Below are 16,980 nucleotides of genomic sequence, written 5' to 3' on the forward strand. Positions count from 1 at the left end.
AGATTTCATCAAAAATATCTTCATTTGTGTTCCGAAGATGAATGAAGGTCTTACTGGTTTGGAACGACATGAGAGAGTAATTAATGACACAATTTTCATTTTTGGGTGAACCCTTTTTAAATAAGAGTAAGAAAAATAATGTGAAGAAAGAAAATAGAAATTAGGTAACAAGGAGTCTGACAATTTAGATGAAGGAAGAGTAAAGGAAACAACACAAAGAGGAAAGAAGTCAGAAAGGAAGGACAAAAAAGAATAAAGGTAAGTAAGTGAAAGAAATATAAAAATCAAAAAGAAGGTTTGAAAGAAATAAAGAAATCAGATAAGCAAGAGAACAAAAACAAAGAGTCTAATATATGAGTGATAGAGACTAGAAAAAACACTCGTTTAAGACATGGCCTATGAGGGTGCTCTCTTGATCATGGTTTTGTGGTCAGTCTTTAGAAATCACACAAAAGAGAATATAAATCTCAGTATTGAACCAAAATGCTGTTTTTTTTTGTTTTTTGTACAATTTTAAAATGTCAAAGCAGCAGTTTCAGAATAGATTATTGTATAGCTGGCATACTGTTCAGTTTATCTTGTCTTTTTGTACAACAGATTGAATGTCTTTTTAAAATTTTTATCTGGGATCCACTGCTGTGCTCAGTTTGAAAAGGCCTTTATATCTAAACATAATACACAGATTAATGTTTTTGTTAGCCTATCCAGTTGAAGCCACTAGATGTGGTGATGTTGCGTTGTTCATTAAAAATATAGCGGAAAAAGAGAACATCAATGTGGAGAAGATCTTGTTTACATCAAAGCCGAAACCAAGCCGTTCACACAGAACGCATATTTCATGCATTTTCTAGACAGACATCTATTACTGTTGCACTCGCGTCTCGCACAAAAGAGCTGCCTGTTTAGAAAGCCATGTAAAATGAATGCAAGTTTAACTTTGAAAAAAACCTATATCGAGACTTAATGGCGGGGTTTTCCCCATCCCACTGCGTCTCACGTTTTTAAATGGAAAAATGTACTCTGTGTGATTGGCTTTCCGCCCTTTGTATTAAACAATGCATACATACATTTTGTTTATAGTCGTTTAAGCAACTTAATTATAATTGGTTTATAAGCATTATTTCAAACATTATGCACTTTTTTCCCCCGCAGATAGTGACGCACCCTCTTGTGGCCTCAGGAGAGAAGCCAAAAGCTTTTCTTCACCCTAACTGAAACTATGCATTTTAAATTCGAATACAATTCGAATTTTGATAATATTTAAGTACAAAATTTGAATTTAGTTTTTCAGCCATTTTGACAGCCCTATTGTACACATTATCTATTCTATGCAAATGAACAAAGCGCATAGCACTTGAGTTGAGAGGTGCGCACATGTGAAAGGGTCAAAAGTTTCTTTATAAATTCTAATGTAGCATGAGTAGCCTAACAATGTTAAATACTACAGGTAGTGAGTGCTCCCACACAATAAACAGACTAGATAAGTACGTACAGCTACTCTCCAACAAATAGTTTAACAAATAGAGTAACATGATCTTCACCCTGCATTGCCATTTATGCATTATATTCCAGCATTAGACCAGCAGAGTTCATAACATGCAGGACAATCTCACTGTATTAAACACCCTTGTGTTCTTTATTTCAATTTAAATGATCATGTTCCTGTAATTGATGCAGTGACGATGAAGGACAGCTGAAGGTGACTGAGAATGCTAGCAGTCTGTTACACTTAGCAAATGTCATTTAAATTAAAACTACTGCAAGACACTTTCACTGTGGAAGGGGAGGCTGAGTAGCTTTCCTTTTAATTAGCTGAAAAATCGTGAAAAACTGAAAACCCTTGGGAGGGGAGTATCTGTAGGCTGCAACACAATCCCAAGAGAGAAAGCAACGTTTAAAGAAATCCATGAAAAGAGTTTACATGAATCTGAAATATAGGGCAATACAATAAGATTGTACTGGGTAACTTCTTTAGATTATAAATTCGGCTGAACCCCAAAATTAACAGCCATTAAAGCAATAAGCTAAATAACATTAACATATCTCCCTTTACAATGTCCATCCCAAATCAAGTATTAAAGGATAGTTCACCTAAAAATGACTATTTTTCAAAATGAAGTAGTAAAGTAAATTTATAACATTTAATTTTGTAAGCAACTTATAAACGAGAACAATATAAATATATTATATACTATTGTTCAAAGTTTAGGGTTGGATTTGCATTAAATTGATAATCAGTAAAGATGATAGTAAAGATATATTCAAGGATCATGTGACGATGTCTGGAATAATGTCTGCTTTAATATATTTAAATTGTAATATTTCACAAGATTACTGTTGATCAAATTAATGCAGCCTTTGTGAGCATAAAAGACGTCTTTCAAAAATACAAATATATAAATATACATATGTGCTGTTTTGCAATGGTTTAATGATAACCAACTTAAAAATCGGAATTCTAGTGGAAATAATCAGTAAGAGAGTCTCAAAGCAGGCTAGATCTTTCTGACCAGAAGTCTACTCAAGGGCAAACGTTCGGCCTTCCTCACTCTCAGCAGCTTCTGCGGATCACAATGGTGAAGTGAACAATCGTTTTTGTCATCTCTGAGAAACACGCCTCAGTTACTATCTCGAACAAACAGCAGGGTCCATATTCCTGCCGTATTACAATATTGATGGAACATATCAAGAGAGCCCCGCGCAGCTTTGAAGTTCTCCTTCCAGGCGGGAGGGCTGTGTGGAAGGAGGCAAATTCCAAATTGAACATTAGGGATGCAAGCATGTTGGCCATGCATTCGGAATAGAATCCATCCAGCAATAGATTATTTTGTATTTAGTGGAGCACATCCCAGGAGTGTCAATATCAGAGGATTACAGCAAAACATGAAATTAGCATTCAGTCCCCATCCCCTGCATGCCTCGGCTCTTCTTTTTATGTCGCACTGTGAGCGTATGTGCGTGAATGCGCTCGCACAAGATGGCTGAGGATACAGAGAAATGAGTGTGCGTTTCGTGGCGGCGGTACTATATGGAGAAAAAAAAAACAGGTTAACCGATGGGTCCATCGATAATGTATTGAAGATTGCATGTTATCAGAAGAGCACGCTTATTTTGTGATCTATATCACTTGCACTCTGGCTACACGTGAATCAGTTCGGGTTGTTTTAGCTCCGGCGGGCCAGGCTAGCAGTATGCCGACTGAGGGGAAGCAGGTGGTGGTCTTCCCCCCTCTCGTGCAGTAAGTGCCGGGCTGAAGTGCTTTCTCCTCTCCCCGAGAGAGCTCCGGAGAGTGCTTTTAAAACGTTACTGCGAGTGCTTGCTCTCATCTATTTTCACAAGGATTCATATGCATTTTTTAACGTCCGAATCTGCTCTGGAAGCAGCATTTTGTATTTAACGAATGTACAAAACCTGCATTTCTGAATAAAACAGCACTACATATGGAGGAAAAAGAGAACGCTTACCTTTCCCGGGTCATCTTTGGAGCGAGGCACTTTGAGAAAACACTTGTTCAATGAGAGATTGTGCCGTATTGAGTTCTGTAGGAGAAAAGGGAGACAGAGAAGTGTTTAGGTTGTTTATAGGTTAATGAGACTCCAGCATGATATTACACTACAATAGTACCTAAAACCCTCATTTACATGCAGCCTATAGCGCGCTGTCAGATGGCGGCGTAGCATTCGCGAGCATGTAGGGTCCCTGCAAATAAGAGAATATGAATAAAACACTGGGGTATTATAACCCAAAGCCTGCGTCATCTTTTCTGCACTATGCAAAGCAACCGGGCCAGAGAAATATATTAAAGAGATTCATCTTGCTGCAGACGACAGCCTAAAAAAAAAATAAAATAAAAATACAAAAATGCGGGACGATTAGGACGACTGCAGAATATTGAGACTCCTAAACTCAATAATAAAAACCCCTGACTCAACTATTTTTAACTTCACAGAGATTTTTACTTAACTTTTTGAGATTCCCACACATGTCCGAATGCACTAAAACTGATGTGACAAAAAAAGTCCCATACACAAAGGATGTCCTGAGGTTAATTAAAAAAAAAGAAAAGGAGAGATCCAGTTTAATAGCATAGTAATTAATTAATCATCCTGTTCCTCAGTGGGAAATAAATTATGCAAATAATTTTTTTAAAACTTCCACAATTCTTTAATGAGCAAAAGGTAATTTTTCAGCATGTGAGGGATGAATTAGCAGGAGGCGGCTTGAACGCACATCATGCCTTAATGCTCAGCGCGTTCCAGCTGGAGCTCAGCCAGCCACTTGGCTTAAGACACTAAAATTGCACAGGTTTTGAAATCATTTGACCAAATTGTATTGACAGATGGCTGTGATTTAAAAGCTTTGGGATCTTTGCATGAGCTGGTCTGGTGTGGAACGAGCCTACCGTGAGAGAAACACTCACGAGAGAGGAGATTAGATGAAAATGCTAAGCAAACACACAATCTATGTTAATATGTGATGAATTTTTGTGAAAGAACTATCGTATAACATCTAATGAGGGCAATAACAGGCCGTTTCCACTGGGATGATCAGGGTTGATTGCAGGTGTGTGTTAGATGTTTAACAGTGGACTAAAGGGAACGACACGTCAAGGTAAGGGAGACTCCGACTGCATCAGCAGTACCGAAACCATTAGCAGCAATAAAGGTGAGCTCTACAGGACAGCTGAACCTGATAGTTCATGAGATGCACGCAAAAAAAACGAAGCAAAGGCGGTTCAGGGCAGTTTATAACCCGTCGCTGAACCTGATGGGCTCGACACATCTGTCCACAGACCCTAATCTTGTAGCACAGTTCAACTTTAGCAGCCTCAGCACCTCTACACACTGCAATATCTGAGGTTAGTCAGGCAGACAACGTCACGGTCTCTCCCTGGAAAAAAATAAACAATGTCAACTACGTAAGCCTGCTCTGTAATAGCAATGTGCACTTTGGTCATTTTGAATGCTCGAGTACTTGACAGATAAAACAGAAGAGTACTTGAAGTCGGAAAGGGCAGATGGAGCAAGACCTTTCGATTTCTTAATTAGTTTAAATATGCATCAGATGGACATGCTTTTGCGATCTGTACAGGCTTCCAAGATCACTGAATGAAAGAAACTGATCACTTTCTTCTTCAAAGTAATGATTCTGTGACTACCTTCTATCGGGTTAGGTGGCAACTAGCTTAAGTGGACATGCAGGTCAGACAGGCAGGTCTCTTTCCCTGGCTGTCACGCTCTCACTTTTGTCCTCCACTGCTTTAACCTCCCTCTCCCCCTCTCTTCTCTGTCTCTCCCTCTTTCTCTGCTGGGGGCCGGAGGGTTCAAGGCTGGCTCAGCAGGGCTCCTGCAGACAGACATGGCTAATAAGCACTACTGCACCAGTCCAGTCTGTCTCCAACTCTCTATCAGGGGAACTAACCAAGAGAGCCGCAGGGCCAGCTGCCATTCAGACACACTGAGTTTGAGTGTGTGTGTGTGTGTGTGTGTGTGAGAGAGTGTGAGAGAGAGAGAGAGAGAGAGAGAGAGAGAGAGAGAGAGAGAAAAGGAATGACCAAAAGAAGTCATGTGAGAGCTTGTGTGTAAAAGCCCACTCTGAGTTTATCAGATGGATCCTGTATAGTGAAAGCTACCAAATCCAATACGTTACGAACATTAGCAGCACGTCATACATGACCAATAGGGTTTTGCTATAAAATAAACCAAGCAAAATGTGTTTCTTTTATTTCAGCAAGACATTTATATCACATATATGATTATATCACATATATAATAGATATTTTAATATAAATATTTCAGTAATAAATATATGCATTCTGTCATACAATGATACATTAATACATAAACATATTTAAATAATTTAATAACATTAATATATAAAACACATTTTATTACAAATATTTAAATTATAAATATTTGCATTCCATATTTTATATTTAAAAAATGATTTATGACAAGCATATGTTTATAATATTGAATGATATCATACAAATTTACTACTACAAATAACAATAGTAAATTACTATTTAAATATGGCATTTAACTGCTGCGATAAAATATTTGAACTTACTATTAATTTTATTTGCTATTGCTATTAACGAAATAGACAAAAAAACTTGATAAAAATCTAATCAGTTTAAAGTATAAAACAACAACAGAAGTTCACCTTTCACAATATAATCAGTTTTGAATGGATACAAATAATCTTTTTTCCCCCTCCATGAATCACATATTCCATTTAGAAACACGTCACAATAAGGAAGTCAAATGGGTCACAAATGCCATTTCATGTTGAAGACATGATTATTCATGACTGACATGAAGTGCTATATCCCTCACATCTTTGCACACTTAAGGTAGGACACGTAACCTGTCTAAATTCAGCAGAGAGGCCTGCTTGTCTGTGCCTGCTTCTCAACTACAGATGAAACACACCAATTTTTCTTTTTTGACCCTGCATTCAACCTGGAAAATTTGTTTCAATTTTGATGAGTTATGAAACCAGTGTCTGTCTTATATATCACTACATGTTAACAAACATGTCCTGTCTGACAGCATCTTTACATGCACATGTAAAACTAAAGGTCAGCAGGTCACTCCTGAACATAACAAATGACTTAGAGTGTAAAAATATTCCACATCACATAAAATGATGTGCAGCTAACACTGCTGAATGTTTTATTCTTGATTGCATATATTACAGATGGAGCTCAGAAGCACCGCAGTGCAGTGAAATGATGAAGAGGAGGATGAAGAGAGCTGTAGGAGTCATCGAGGATGAGGAGCTACAATAAGAGGGTCAGACACTGAGCTCTGTGGGAGTGCCTGTCCATTACTGTCTTGGTGGGCTGAGATGTACCTGCATTCCACAGCAGGAGTGCTCTCTCCTAACCCCTCGCGTAAACGCACTCGCTGACAGTCAGTGCACCTATCCGCCCACTCACCCCTGGCCTCTCGCCCACCTCTCCCAACATGACAGAAGGGCAGGCGGGGGAAAGTGGGTCAGGCTGACCTCCTCGTCCCGAGTATCAAGCGCTCAGCATGAGTCAAAGGGACAGGCTGTGTCGCAGTAGAGTTCTTCATCAAGGATGTACCACAGTTCCCCGCCTGCTCAGCCCAGGGAGCCCAGGTTACAACAGAACCATCCCATCAGTGCTCACAAATCCAGCCTGACATCCTCTCTCTACATACCGAGACACAGAGGGAAACTTTAAATTATGGGGGGGATTGGCCAGGAAACTGATGATGACTTGATTGGAGGATAAAACACATTGTAACGTCGGAAGGTCTCAATGTAAAGGGTCTCTAGATGGCAGAGCAGAGATATATATATATATAGGGTTAGGGAGTAACAAAATACATGTTTGTTTTAGTTACATTTCAAATGGGTGGTAATCAAAGTACAGTTACATCCGTTAAGTATTTTTGGCTGCGTTTACACTGCAAGTCTTAATACACAGACCCGATCTTTTGACCCGTCTCTTTACATTCACTTTAGACACGACTGGTATCTGATATCTCTGTTTACATTAATTCTCGCCCAAAATGATTTGATCGCTTTACTATGCACATGGTAGACCCTCAGTTTTTGAATGTCCGTACTATTAAAATAATAAATATAATTCACATTGAGTGGCTATTATTTTTTGCCAGCATGGACAACAGCTGTCATGGATGTTTTGCAGCATAAAATCTGATTGAATGGATAAAGACGGGAAAATAATGGTAATTTTCATTTGTTATTTTATCTATAGCTCATTAGATGTAGAATTATGAAGTGAAATAAAGTAGTGCTGTAAGACTTTATTTATTTGAACGAATTCAAACAAATCAACGAGAAAGAGAGGGAATGCGCGATCGAGTAGCCTAATAGTGAAGCTTGCTGGTTTAATTACAAAAGCTGCCAAGTCGTCATCTCATTGCTGAGAAATATAGTGTAGCTTTTAGTAGCAAAGCTGTTGTATTTATAAAATCACGGGGGAGGGATTGAAATGTTGCTTTGTCCTGAATGCTGCAGATCTCGTTTGGATTTTTGTGTTTACACGTGTGCAACAAATTCGGATCTGTGTCAGATGTGAGCAATATATCTGACTTTTGTGCCCGTGTAAACGCAGCCTTGGATTACCAAAGTGATTACTTTGAAATTAAATGTAATTTATTTTAATATTAATGTAAAATGTTTGAACATTTTTGACCAGTGAGGCAAACTGGTGTTTCTCTGACTCTTTATAATAAAAAATAACAAAAAAACACGACGTGCAGCCTGTTACAACCAGGGTGCAGACAATAGTCATGACTAACAAAAATGCAAAAATGCAGGTGAAAATCAGAAAGCCAAGCGTGTAATGCATTTTTGTCATGGAAATACAAAGACTACTTTACCTATAAATGTGAAAAAGGACGAAACATTACAGTGCAATACAATTTTGTTTCTTGCAACAAAACTTCTCTTGGCTTCAAAGGAAAATCTAACCTTGAAAAGGCATCTTAAAGTAAGTTGTTCTCAATCTTCTAAAACACTGTTGTCACACCACACTGACATTTTCTCAAGCAGTGCAAGTGAGGTTTGTCTGTATGATTTATTGTTTTTCTATATTTATAACGTATGTTATAGTTAAGCAATATCAATCGAGGAAGAGTGCCGTTTTCCGAATATTAGCACAATTGCAAACGTAATACTACGTTTATGCAATTCAAAAACAAGAAGTTAATATTAACTGACTTACATTAAATAACATTATTGTCTGCAAACAGCCCGCCTTGTTGGCAGAGTAGCTGCACCCACCAATGTCTGGTTGGAACAAACATCATTACAAAAGATGCCTGTTTAAAGTCCCTATGAAATCAAAATGGACGTTTTTGGGCTTTTAGTATGAATATGTTAGCCTTAAGGTTATCTATAAGTTAGTGTGCTCCAAAGCAAAGACAAAATTCATATTTAGAAGATAAAAGCATTCAGAATTTACAGTCTCTCACTTCCGCCAATATGGATCAACAATTTTGATGACATCCCCCTGCACTTGAGCTTCTAATCAAACATCGAATCAGATGCTCTGTAGAATCCAAAGTGTTCCACCCTCTACACTATAAATAGACTTTGAAGCTGCGGCTGAATTCGGTCACTTGTTCACAGGATTAGTATTTTCTGTATGGTGAATGGCACATACTGCACTATAAAGGGGATATGGAATGATTCAGACGGTGTAAATATGCTTTCGATTGGGGCAAAAGTCGTCTGGTTTTGCGTTGTGTAATGTGAACCGCAGCGTGCACACAGTCTGCTCCGGTCTAGAGACACGATAGCACGGAGCGGATCATATTTGCGAATCAGCGCAGACCACAAAACATATCGAACATATTTGAATTCTACACAGAATGCTATTACTTTATTGTGATATGGATAAGTTTAGGAGGATAAACAGTTAAGACAAACAGCACGGACAAGTAGAAGAGACAAGTAGAAGAGATTATGCACCAACATAAATGACACAATTTTAAAACTACACATGCTCAGCATCATTATAATCACTGTGGTGCTTTAGTAACAGTTTGATATTGAATCTAAAGGGGTAATCTATTAGACTGTGGCTGTCATAAGCTGTCAAATGCGGCTTTACCGAGATCAATAGCTCTAGCCCGATCTGATATAAATGAAATGCTATTGGCTATTTAAAAAAGGGGGCAGAGCTGCTCGATATGTCCCGCCCCGTCTTTCTGTTTCAGTTGAAATTACATCACCACATATAATAACGCTGCACATTTTAAGCCACTTCAGGGGACCTTTAAGAACAGCAGCAGGTTCTGTCCACTGTACACATTCCCACAAATCCCATACAGTATTTTATGTTTCCTCTCTCCAAAGCATTCAATATCTTTGACATATGGGTTTTTCCGAAAACCGTGCTCAAGTTTCCTCACCCACTGCAGTTCCTGACAAGCCTTTTGCAAACACAGAGACGTATGCAGGCATTTCTTAAGCTTGCAATATCTCTACACACATTAGGGAATGTAGCACATTGGCAGACTGTGTTTGTAGTGGGTGTGGGAAGATGCTGGAGCTGGTTTGTTCATGTATGTGGTGAGAGGAGGCACAAACGGTGCTCTTAACTGGACCCGGGGTGGAACGCACCATCCAGCTCGCAGACTAAACCTGTGAAAATATCCCCCACCTTTGACAGACAAGCCATATGACTGCTGCCTGGAACTGGATGCAGTGCAGTTTTAATCCACTTAAGAGCATGGAGAATCCCTCACCCTTGGCCACAGCAATGAGGACAGCATGACTGAGTGTGAGAGAGGCTGGAGCTGATAAGGCGCTAAGATGTGAGGGTCTCTTGTTAAATGACTAACAGGAAGGCATCGTACTGGAGCTGTACCTGAACTCTGGCACTGCTCACACCTGGTATTAACATCAGTTTCAGGTGACCCTGGCACAAAAAGACACCAAGTACAATAAATATTAAGCACAATACTGATTGGCATACAAATAAGTTACGCAAGTCTTGTACATGTAACTGTATAGTTTGAATTGACACTTGTTTTCTTTTAAAGTATTTTAATATGTATTAAAAAAAGTTTCAGCACTTCTGAACAAATTACTATTTACAATACAAATGCAACGTCACATGGTTTTCTGCCTTCTTCTGAATGTAATTTTGCTTTTGACGTATTTACAACACATTACGAATAGATTTTTATTAAATCATGCGAGAAATGTTTTCCATTGAAATATTTCCAATTTTACGTCATTGCAAAGTAAAAATTTATAATAAGATTCCATTCATCACCTTTGCTTAATGCATTAGGTAGCATTTATTAATTGTGGTTAATGTTAATTTTACATCTTTAATACATATTTAACATTTATACGTTTTCAAAATTAACACTAATTATAAACCAATAATTACTGTAAAAAGATTAATTGTTAGTTCAAGATAACTTGTGCAATAACCTGTTGAACCTAATTGTAAATTATTGCCAATATTTATGCGTTTATATAAATACGCATTTTAAATTGCAAGTCCCCCAAATTGCTAGCATTAATGCAATTCACAATTACTTTATTATATTACATTTAGCGCTGACCACTTGTGATCCGATCACCAGAGACTAATATTAATACAGACGTACACTCTTAAAATTTAACGGTCCTTTGCGGTCTATGCCAATAAAGAACCTTGGGCCTCTGAGTGCAGTGATACCACAGTATGTTCCCTATATATCTGTTTTATAAAAAACAAACAAACTAATTAAGTTATTCTTCATTTATCACTTGAGAAAACACAACAAAGCTGAGCAAAACGCCATTTCTTCAGCTTCAAGAAAAACAGCCCACAATTGAGCAGCAGTGGATGACTAGTTTAATGATTTTTCAACTTCATTTTTCAAGGACTTCAAAGGTATTTGATCTCTTTTCTCTTGGCATCCAGTAGCAGTGTGTTGGCATGCAATGTTTTTAAAGCCCATTCGTTCTCTGATCTTTACTTGCTTATACGTCGTTTTAATAAAACATGAAGACTTTGCTAGCTGCAGCAAAAATGAATGCCAAGGTGAAAACCACAATAAACGTAAAGAGCCCCATTACACCGAGATCTGAATAGCTTGCAAAGAGAATGCGTTAAGAAGCGGCACGGTCAATACTGGCATGGTGTAATGCCGCGTGCGGTGTACTCTGTGAAGTATTGCGATAATTAAAATTTGCAGATGCTGTACAAATAATATAACACCTTGGGGAACTGACTAATTCAGAGTTTAAATTAAACCCATCTTTCATGTAAAGTATGGTAATTTATAAGACTAATAACACATGAGTACCGTGGTAAGTGAGCCCTGAACAGATACTAGACCAGACAATGCATGCATGATGGCACTGACTCTTTTCTGGAATATTTTTTTTCATCTTGACCAAATTAGTAAAGAATTTGAGGAAACCTTGAGGACGAAGCCTTTGACTATGTCAAATATCAGGTGGAAGTCTGTTTTTTTTTTTAAAGAGACAGGAGTGCTGATGAAATAAATAAATAGCCTTAATAACCTCTTTAACCATCTTGAGAGTCTGACTGCATGATCCTCTTATTTAAAAAGAGGTGAAAGTGGCAATGAAAGTCTTCCAAATGGACTTCCTCCTCTACATAAGAGTGTAGCTGTGGCTGTGTCACAAACACTTCACAAGGCTTTGCAAACTAAACTGTGAAAAGTTTTCAATAGAAATACAAAACTCAGTCTCCAACTGTGATCAGGGTTCAAAAAGAGACAAGAGATACCTATTCATTCAGATTTTCTTCCTGAGTTAGGCTGGCTTTGTCACCCAAGGTGCTTTTAAAGCAAAGAGAGCTTTTAAGACCCAAGCCATTTCATACGACCTGACCTCTCTCTGGAGATTTCAAAACCTTCTGTATCGTTTTCTGCATGTGTTCAAGGCTGCAGTACTTACCTTAGATTAACAGCAGAGAGTCCAATTTAAAACAGCAGACATTTAATAAGGATCTATTTTAAATGTTTTAGGAAGAAATTCACTGGTGTAATTCTGACTAATGGGGCAAAAAATTCATAAAGAGGCACTTGTCTGGAGATTTTAATCAATGTCCGGTAAAGCTGCACTTTTAGCAAGGCATGTTCATACTTCAGTGTTAAGGGCTTAACAAAAAAGTTTTTTGTAATTTTCTAACAACCTTGAAGACAGACAAATTCCACTGAATTCTGCCTTGCTCTGGTTTACAGAGAAGATATTCAGAGGATTAGCTTAAATCAATTCTTCTGTGCCCTGTAGTGATTGGTAGACAAAACAAAGAAACATGTCCTTCTACATCAACTAAAGCTAGACACTTGCACATGAAACGACACACAGTTAACCACCCATTATGTAATGCATTCCCTTCATTATACAAACCAGATATTCAATGAGAAATAAACCATGGGTGAATAGATTGGATCATGAAAAATGGGCGTTACACACCAGAACGAAGCCAGGTGGTTGGAAGTGAGGGACTGTCAAAAATGTATTTATTTAAGACCAGGTACATGCTTTAATAATCCAAAGGAAATTATTATTTTTTTTTTTACATGTTGACTAAGGTAAATGGTCACTAAAATCACCTAAAAACAATATAATATAATACAATATAATTATATTATTGCTTCAGCAGATTAGAAATGAAAAAGAATTTCAGAGAGATTAAAGCCCCGGGGCCTGGCAAATTTAAGGCCTTCCTGTCCCTATCAAATGTGTTATGGCAAAAGGCAAGTCAATCAGTACTATGTGCAAAAGCATCATATCCAGTTGATCACTTTTCAAGTGCAATCTTTGTCCCACTGGTCTGAGATAAGCTAATGCTTTTGTCCTGCTCTGGACCCATTACCCAATGGCTTGCTACAGTAGCAACTACTAATTTTACAGAAGCACAGTCGTTGAATATCAGAATCAGGATCAGAATCAGAATGAGCTTTATTGCCAGGTATGTTTACACATACGAGGAATTTGTTTTCGTGACAGAAGCTTCCACAGTGTAACAGAATGACAGTGACAGAACAAAAAACACGGATAATAAAAATAAAAATAGAACAAGTAAATAAGGAATAAAAATACATAAATTGACAATTGTGTGTGCCTGTATATTACAATAGACAGTTTTTGTATGTACAGGTAGGAATATGTTCCCATGCTCTAAATTGACCCAAAATTTTAACAAATACTCAGAGATTTGAGAGACTTCAAATAAATGCTATTTTTAGTATCTCACATGTTTTCAATAACAATAATAAACAATAATAAATGTATAATAATAATCGCGTTTGGTCTCGTACTGTATCACGTACCTTGTCAGTGTCATGCGCTTTGCTTGGCCATTTGTTGTGATAAACAGGAAAGTGTGTTCAAGCATCAGCAAAACAGTGTAAAGAAATACTCTTTGTGAGAAGCAGTCACTCAGCAGAAGTTTAAAGCAGCTTGTAAGTGTATTTATTTCTTGTCTCAGTGTTTAGTGCAGTTGTCGGAAACGCTTGTTTTGTTTACTGTGTGGAGACGTGCTGAAATCGCGTTTGGTCTCGTACTGTATCGCGTACCTTGTCAGTGTCGTGCGCTTTGCTTGGCCATTTGTTGTGATAAACAGGAAAGTGTGTCCAGCTGAATTAAATTTGAGTTTTGTTAGACGAATATATAAAGCTTAGTATACCGCGGCAGTAGGGATGTAACGATTCACTCAACTCACGATTCGATTCACGATTTTTTTATTTTTTACAAAATGAGATTTAAGACAAATTATAAATTAAATGTGCATGTCAATTTATTATTGCTTGGACAAAATGCTGCACATTTCTTTGTGAAATTGAAATATAACACTATAATAATATACTAATATAGCACTTGCATATTATTGCTTTTTTGTTGGTTTTGATTGCTTCTATTGTCCTCATTTGTAAGTCGCTTTGGATAAAAGTGTCTGCTAAATGACAAAATTTAAATATAATGTAAATAACCAAACTAAATTAAATTTTAAAACAAGCCCCAAATCAAATAAATAAGTAACACAAATAAAATAAATCTCTTCATATAAACAAACTAAGGCTTTGTCTGTGCTCTTTCCATTTAAAATTAGAGGCAACCACTGCATTTTAATCATGATCCAAACAAAGATGCTGCATACATGGAACATGAGCAGATTTAATCTAAATTAAATTGTATAATTTCGAAATTTTAAGCAAAAACAGAATGGTTGGAAGCTCTCCTCGTGTGAAGACTGAAGAGTGTAAAGACCATTGACTCTACCGTTCGACTCCACCGAGCAGGGACACCGGCAAGACACACAAGTATCGCTTCTGAATCATTCTCTTTTCTACTACTTGTTCCCCTTCTGTTTTCAGTTTTTATAACCAATTCTTACTATGTGTTTCCAGATCCCTACTATCACTACCACTCGCAAAACATGCATCACACAATGTAGGCAGTGCAATCCTATCAACCTGCGCACTTTGCCTATGTCTACTAATACACTACTTTCTTTTTCTATTAGTCTCTGGAATTGCCAGTCTGCTGTAAACAAAACAGATTTTATTACTTCTATTACAAGTCATTCAAGACTAAACCTCATGGCCCTGACAGAGACGTGGATCAAACCAGAGGACAATGCTACACCTGCAGCACTCAAATAATTTCTCTTTTTCCCACTCCCCCCGTCTGACTGGAAGAGATGGAGGTACTGGTCTGCTTATCTCTAATGACTGGAAATGTAATCCTTTACCATCTCCCAGTATGAACAGCTCCTTTGAATCACAATCAGCCACTATTACCCACCCTCTTAAAATCCATTTTACAGTTGTTTATCAACCCCCAGGACCACTAGGTAACTTCGTGGAAGAATTAGATGTGCTGCTCTCAAACTTTCCTGAGGATGGTACTCCCCTAGTTATGCTTGGAGACTTCAACATCCACCTAGATAAACCTCAGGCTGCAGACTTCCACACTCTGCTTGCTTCTTTTGATCTCAAGCGAGTATTAACTACGGCTACTCACAAATCAGGCAACCAACTGGACCTTATTTACACACTGCACTGCTCCACTGATCATGTGCTCGTTACTCCACTGCACACCTCGGATCACTTCCTCCTCACTCTTAACCTTAACATGGTTCCTGACACAACACATATCCCTACACATGTCACTTTTCGAAGTAACCTACACTCTCTCTCACCCTCCCGGCTATCTGCTATGGTTTCATCTTTGCTTCCTTCTCCTGAACAGTTATCATCTCTTGATGTTAACAGTGCTACTGATACTTTCTGCTCCACTCTTACATCTTGTTTAGACACTGTCTGCCCCTTGTCTGTATATGACTTTCTTCTTTCAGACGAATCCAGTCGGAGTTATATTAAAAACTGTCTTTGATCTTTCAAGCTGTTTCATGGCACTCAACGGGTGTTGCATTCCTTCAGTCCAAAAGACGTGAAATAAAAAGCGCCCTTCCATAAAAAAAAGTCTCACACATGGCTCCGAATCGATGCGTTTTTGTAAAAAAAATATCCATATTCAAAACGTAATAATCACTTGAATCTAGCTTGCGCTCACTGTTGTAAACTAAGCAGTTCCGGGAGCATGACGGGAGTATGACCCACTCTTAACCCAACTCTTTTAGAGAACTACAGACCGGTTTCCCTTCTACCTTTCATTGCAAAAACACTTGAACGAGTTGTGTTCAACCAAGTCTCAGCCTTTCTCACACAGAACAACCTCCTGGACAGCAACCAATCTGGCTTTAGAAGTGGACATTCGACCGAGACTGCCTTGCTTTCAGTTGTTGAAGCCCTAAGACTGGCAAGAGCGGCTTCCAAATCTTCTATACTTATTTTGCTGGATCTGTCTGCTGCTTTTGATACGGTGAACCACCAGATTCTCCTGTCAAAATGGCATCTCAGGAACCGCACGCCAGTGGTTTGAGTCTTACCTCTCAGATAGGTCCTTCAAGGTATCTTGGAGAAGTGAGGTGTCCAAGTCGCAACATCTAGCTACTGGGGTGCCTCAGGCCTCAGTACTTGGACCACTTCTCTTCTCTGTCTACATGGCATCACTAGGTTCTGTCATTCAGAAACATGTCTTTTAATATCACTGCTATGCTGATGACACTAAACTCTACCTCTCATTCCATCCTGATGATCCGACGATAGCTGCTCGCATCTCAGCATGTCTAACAGACATTTCTTGTTGGATGACGGACCATCACCTTCAACTCAACCTGGCTAAGACAGAACTGCTTGTGGTTTCAACAAACCCATCACTTTATCAAAATTTCACCATCCAGTTAGGCTCATCAACCATAACTCCTTCAAAAACAGCTAGAAACCTTGGAGTTGTGATTGATGATAAGCTGAATTTCTCAGACCACATTGCTAAAACTGCCCGGTCCTGCAGATTTGCTTTATACAACATTAGGAAGATCAGGCCCTTTCTTTCAGAACATGCAACACAACTCCTTGTTCAAGCTCTTGTTCT

The 16,980-nt window shown here is 38.3% G+C and overlaps 1 protein-coding gene across 1 annotated transcript in view; it reads right to left on the reverse strand.

The window, feature by feature from the left end:
* The window catches only part of LOC107551120 (forkhead box protein J3-like), a 142,308-nt gene that overhangs the window by 35,000 nt on the left and 90,328 nt on the right, over positions 1–16,980 (reverse strand). The window contains exon 3 of the mRNA XM_016232614.1: positions 3,465–3,539. Within this exon, the coding sequence (XP_016088100.1) occupies positions 3,465–3,539 (75 nt within the window). The remainder of the gene's footprint in view (positions 1–3,464; positions 3,540–16,980) is intronic.

This window comes from Sinocyclocheilus grahami, unplaced genomic scaffold (assembly GCF_001515645.1).
Source record: "Sinocyclocheilus grahami isolate Dianchi unplaced genomic scaffold, SAMN03320097.WGS_v1.1 scaffold415.1, whole genome shotgun sequence".
Taxonomy (NCBI): domain Eukaryota; kingdom Metazoa; phylum Chordata; class Actinopteri; order Cypriniformes; family Cyprinidae; genus Sinocyclocheilus; species Sinocyclocheilus grahami.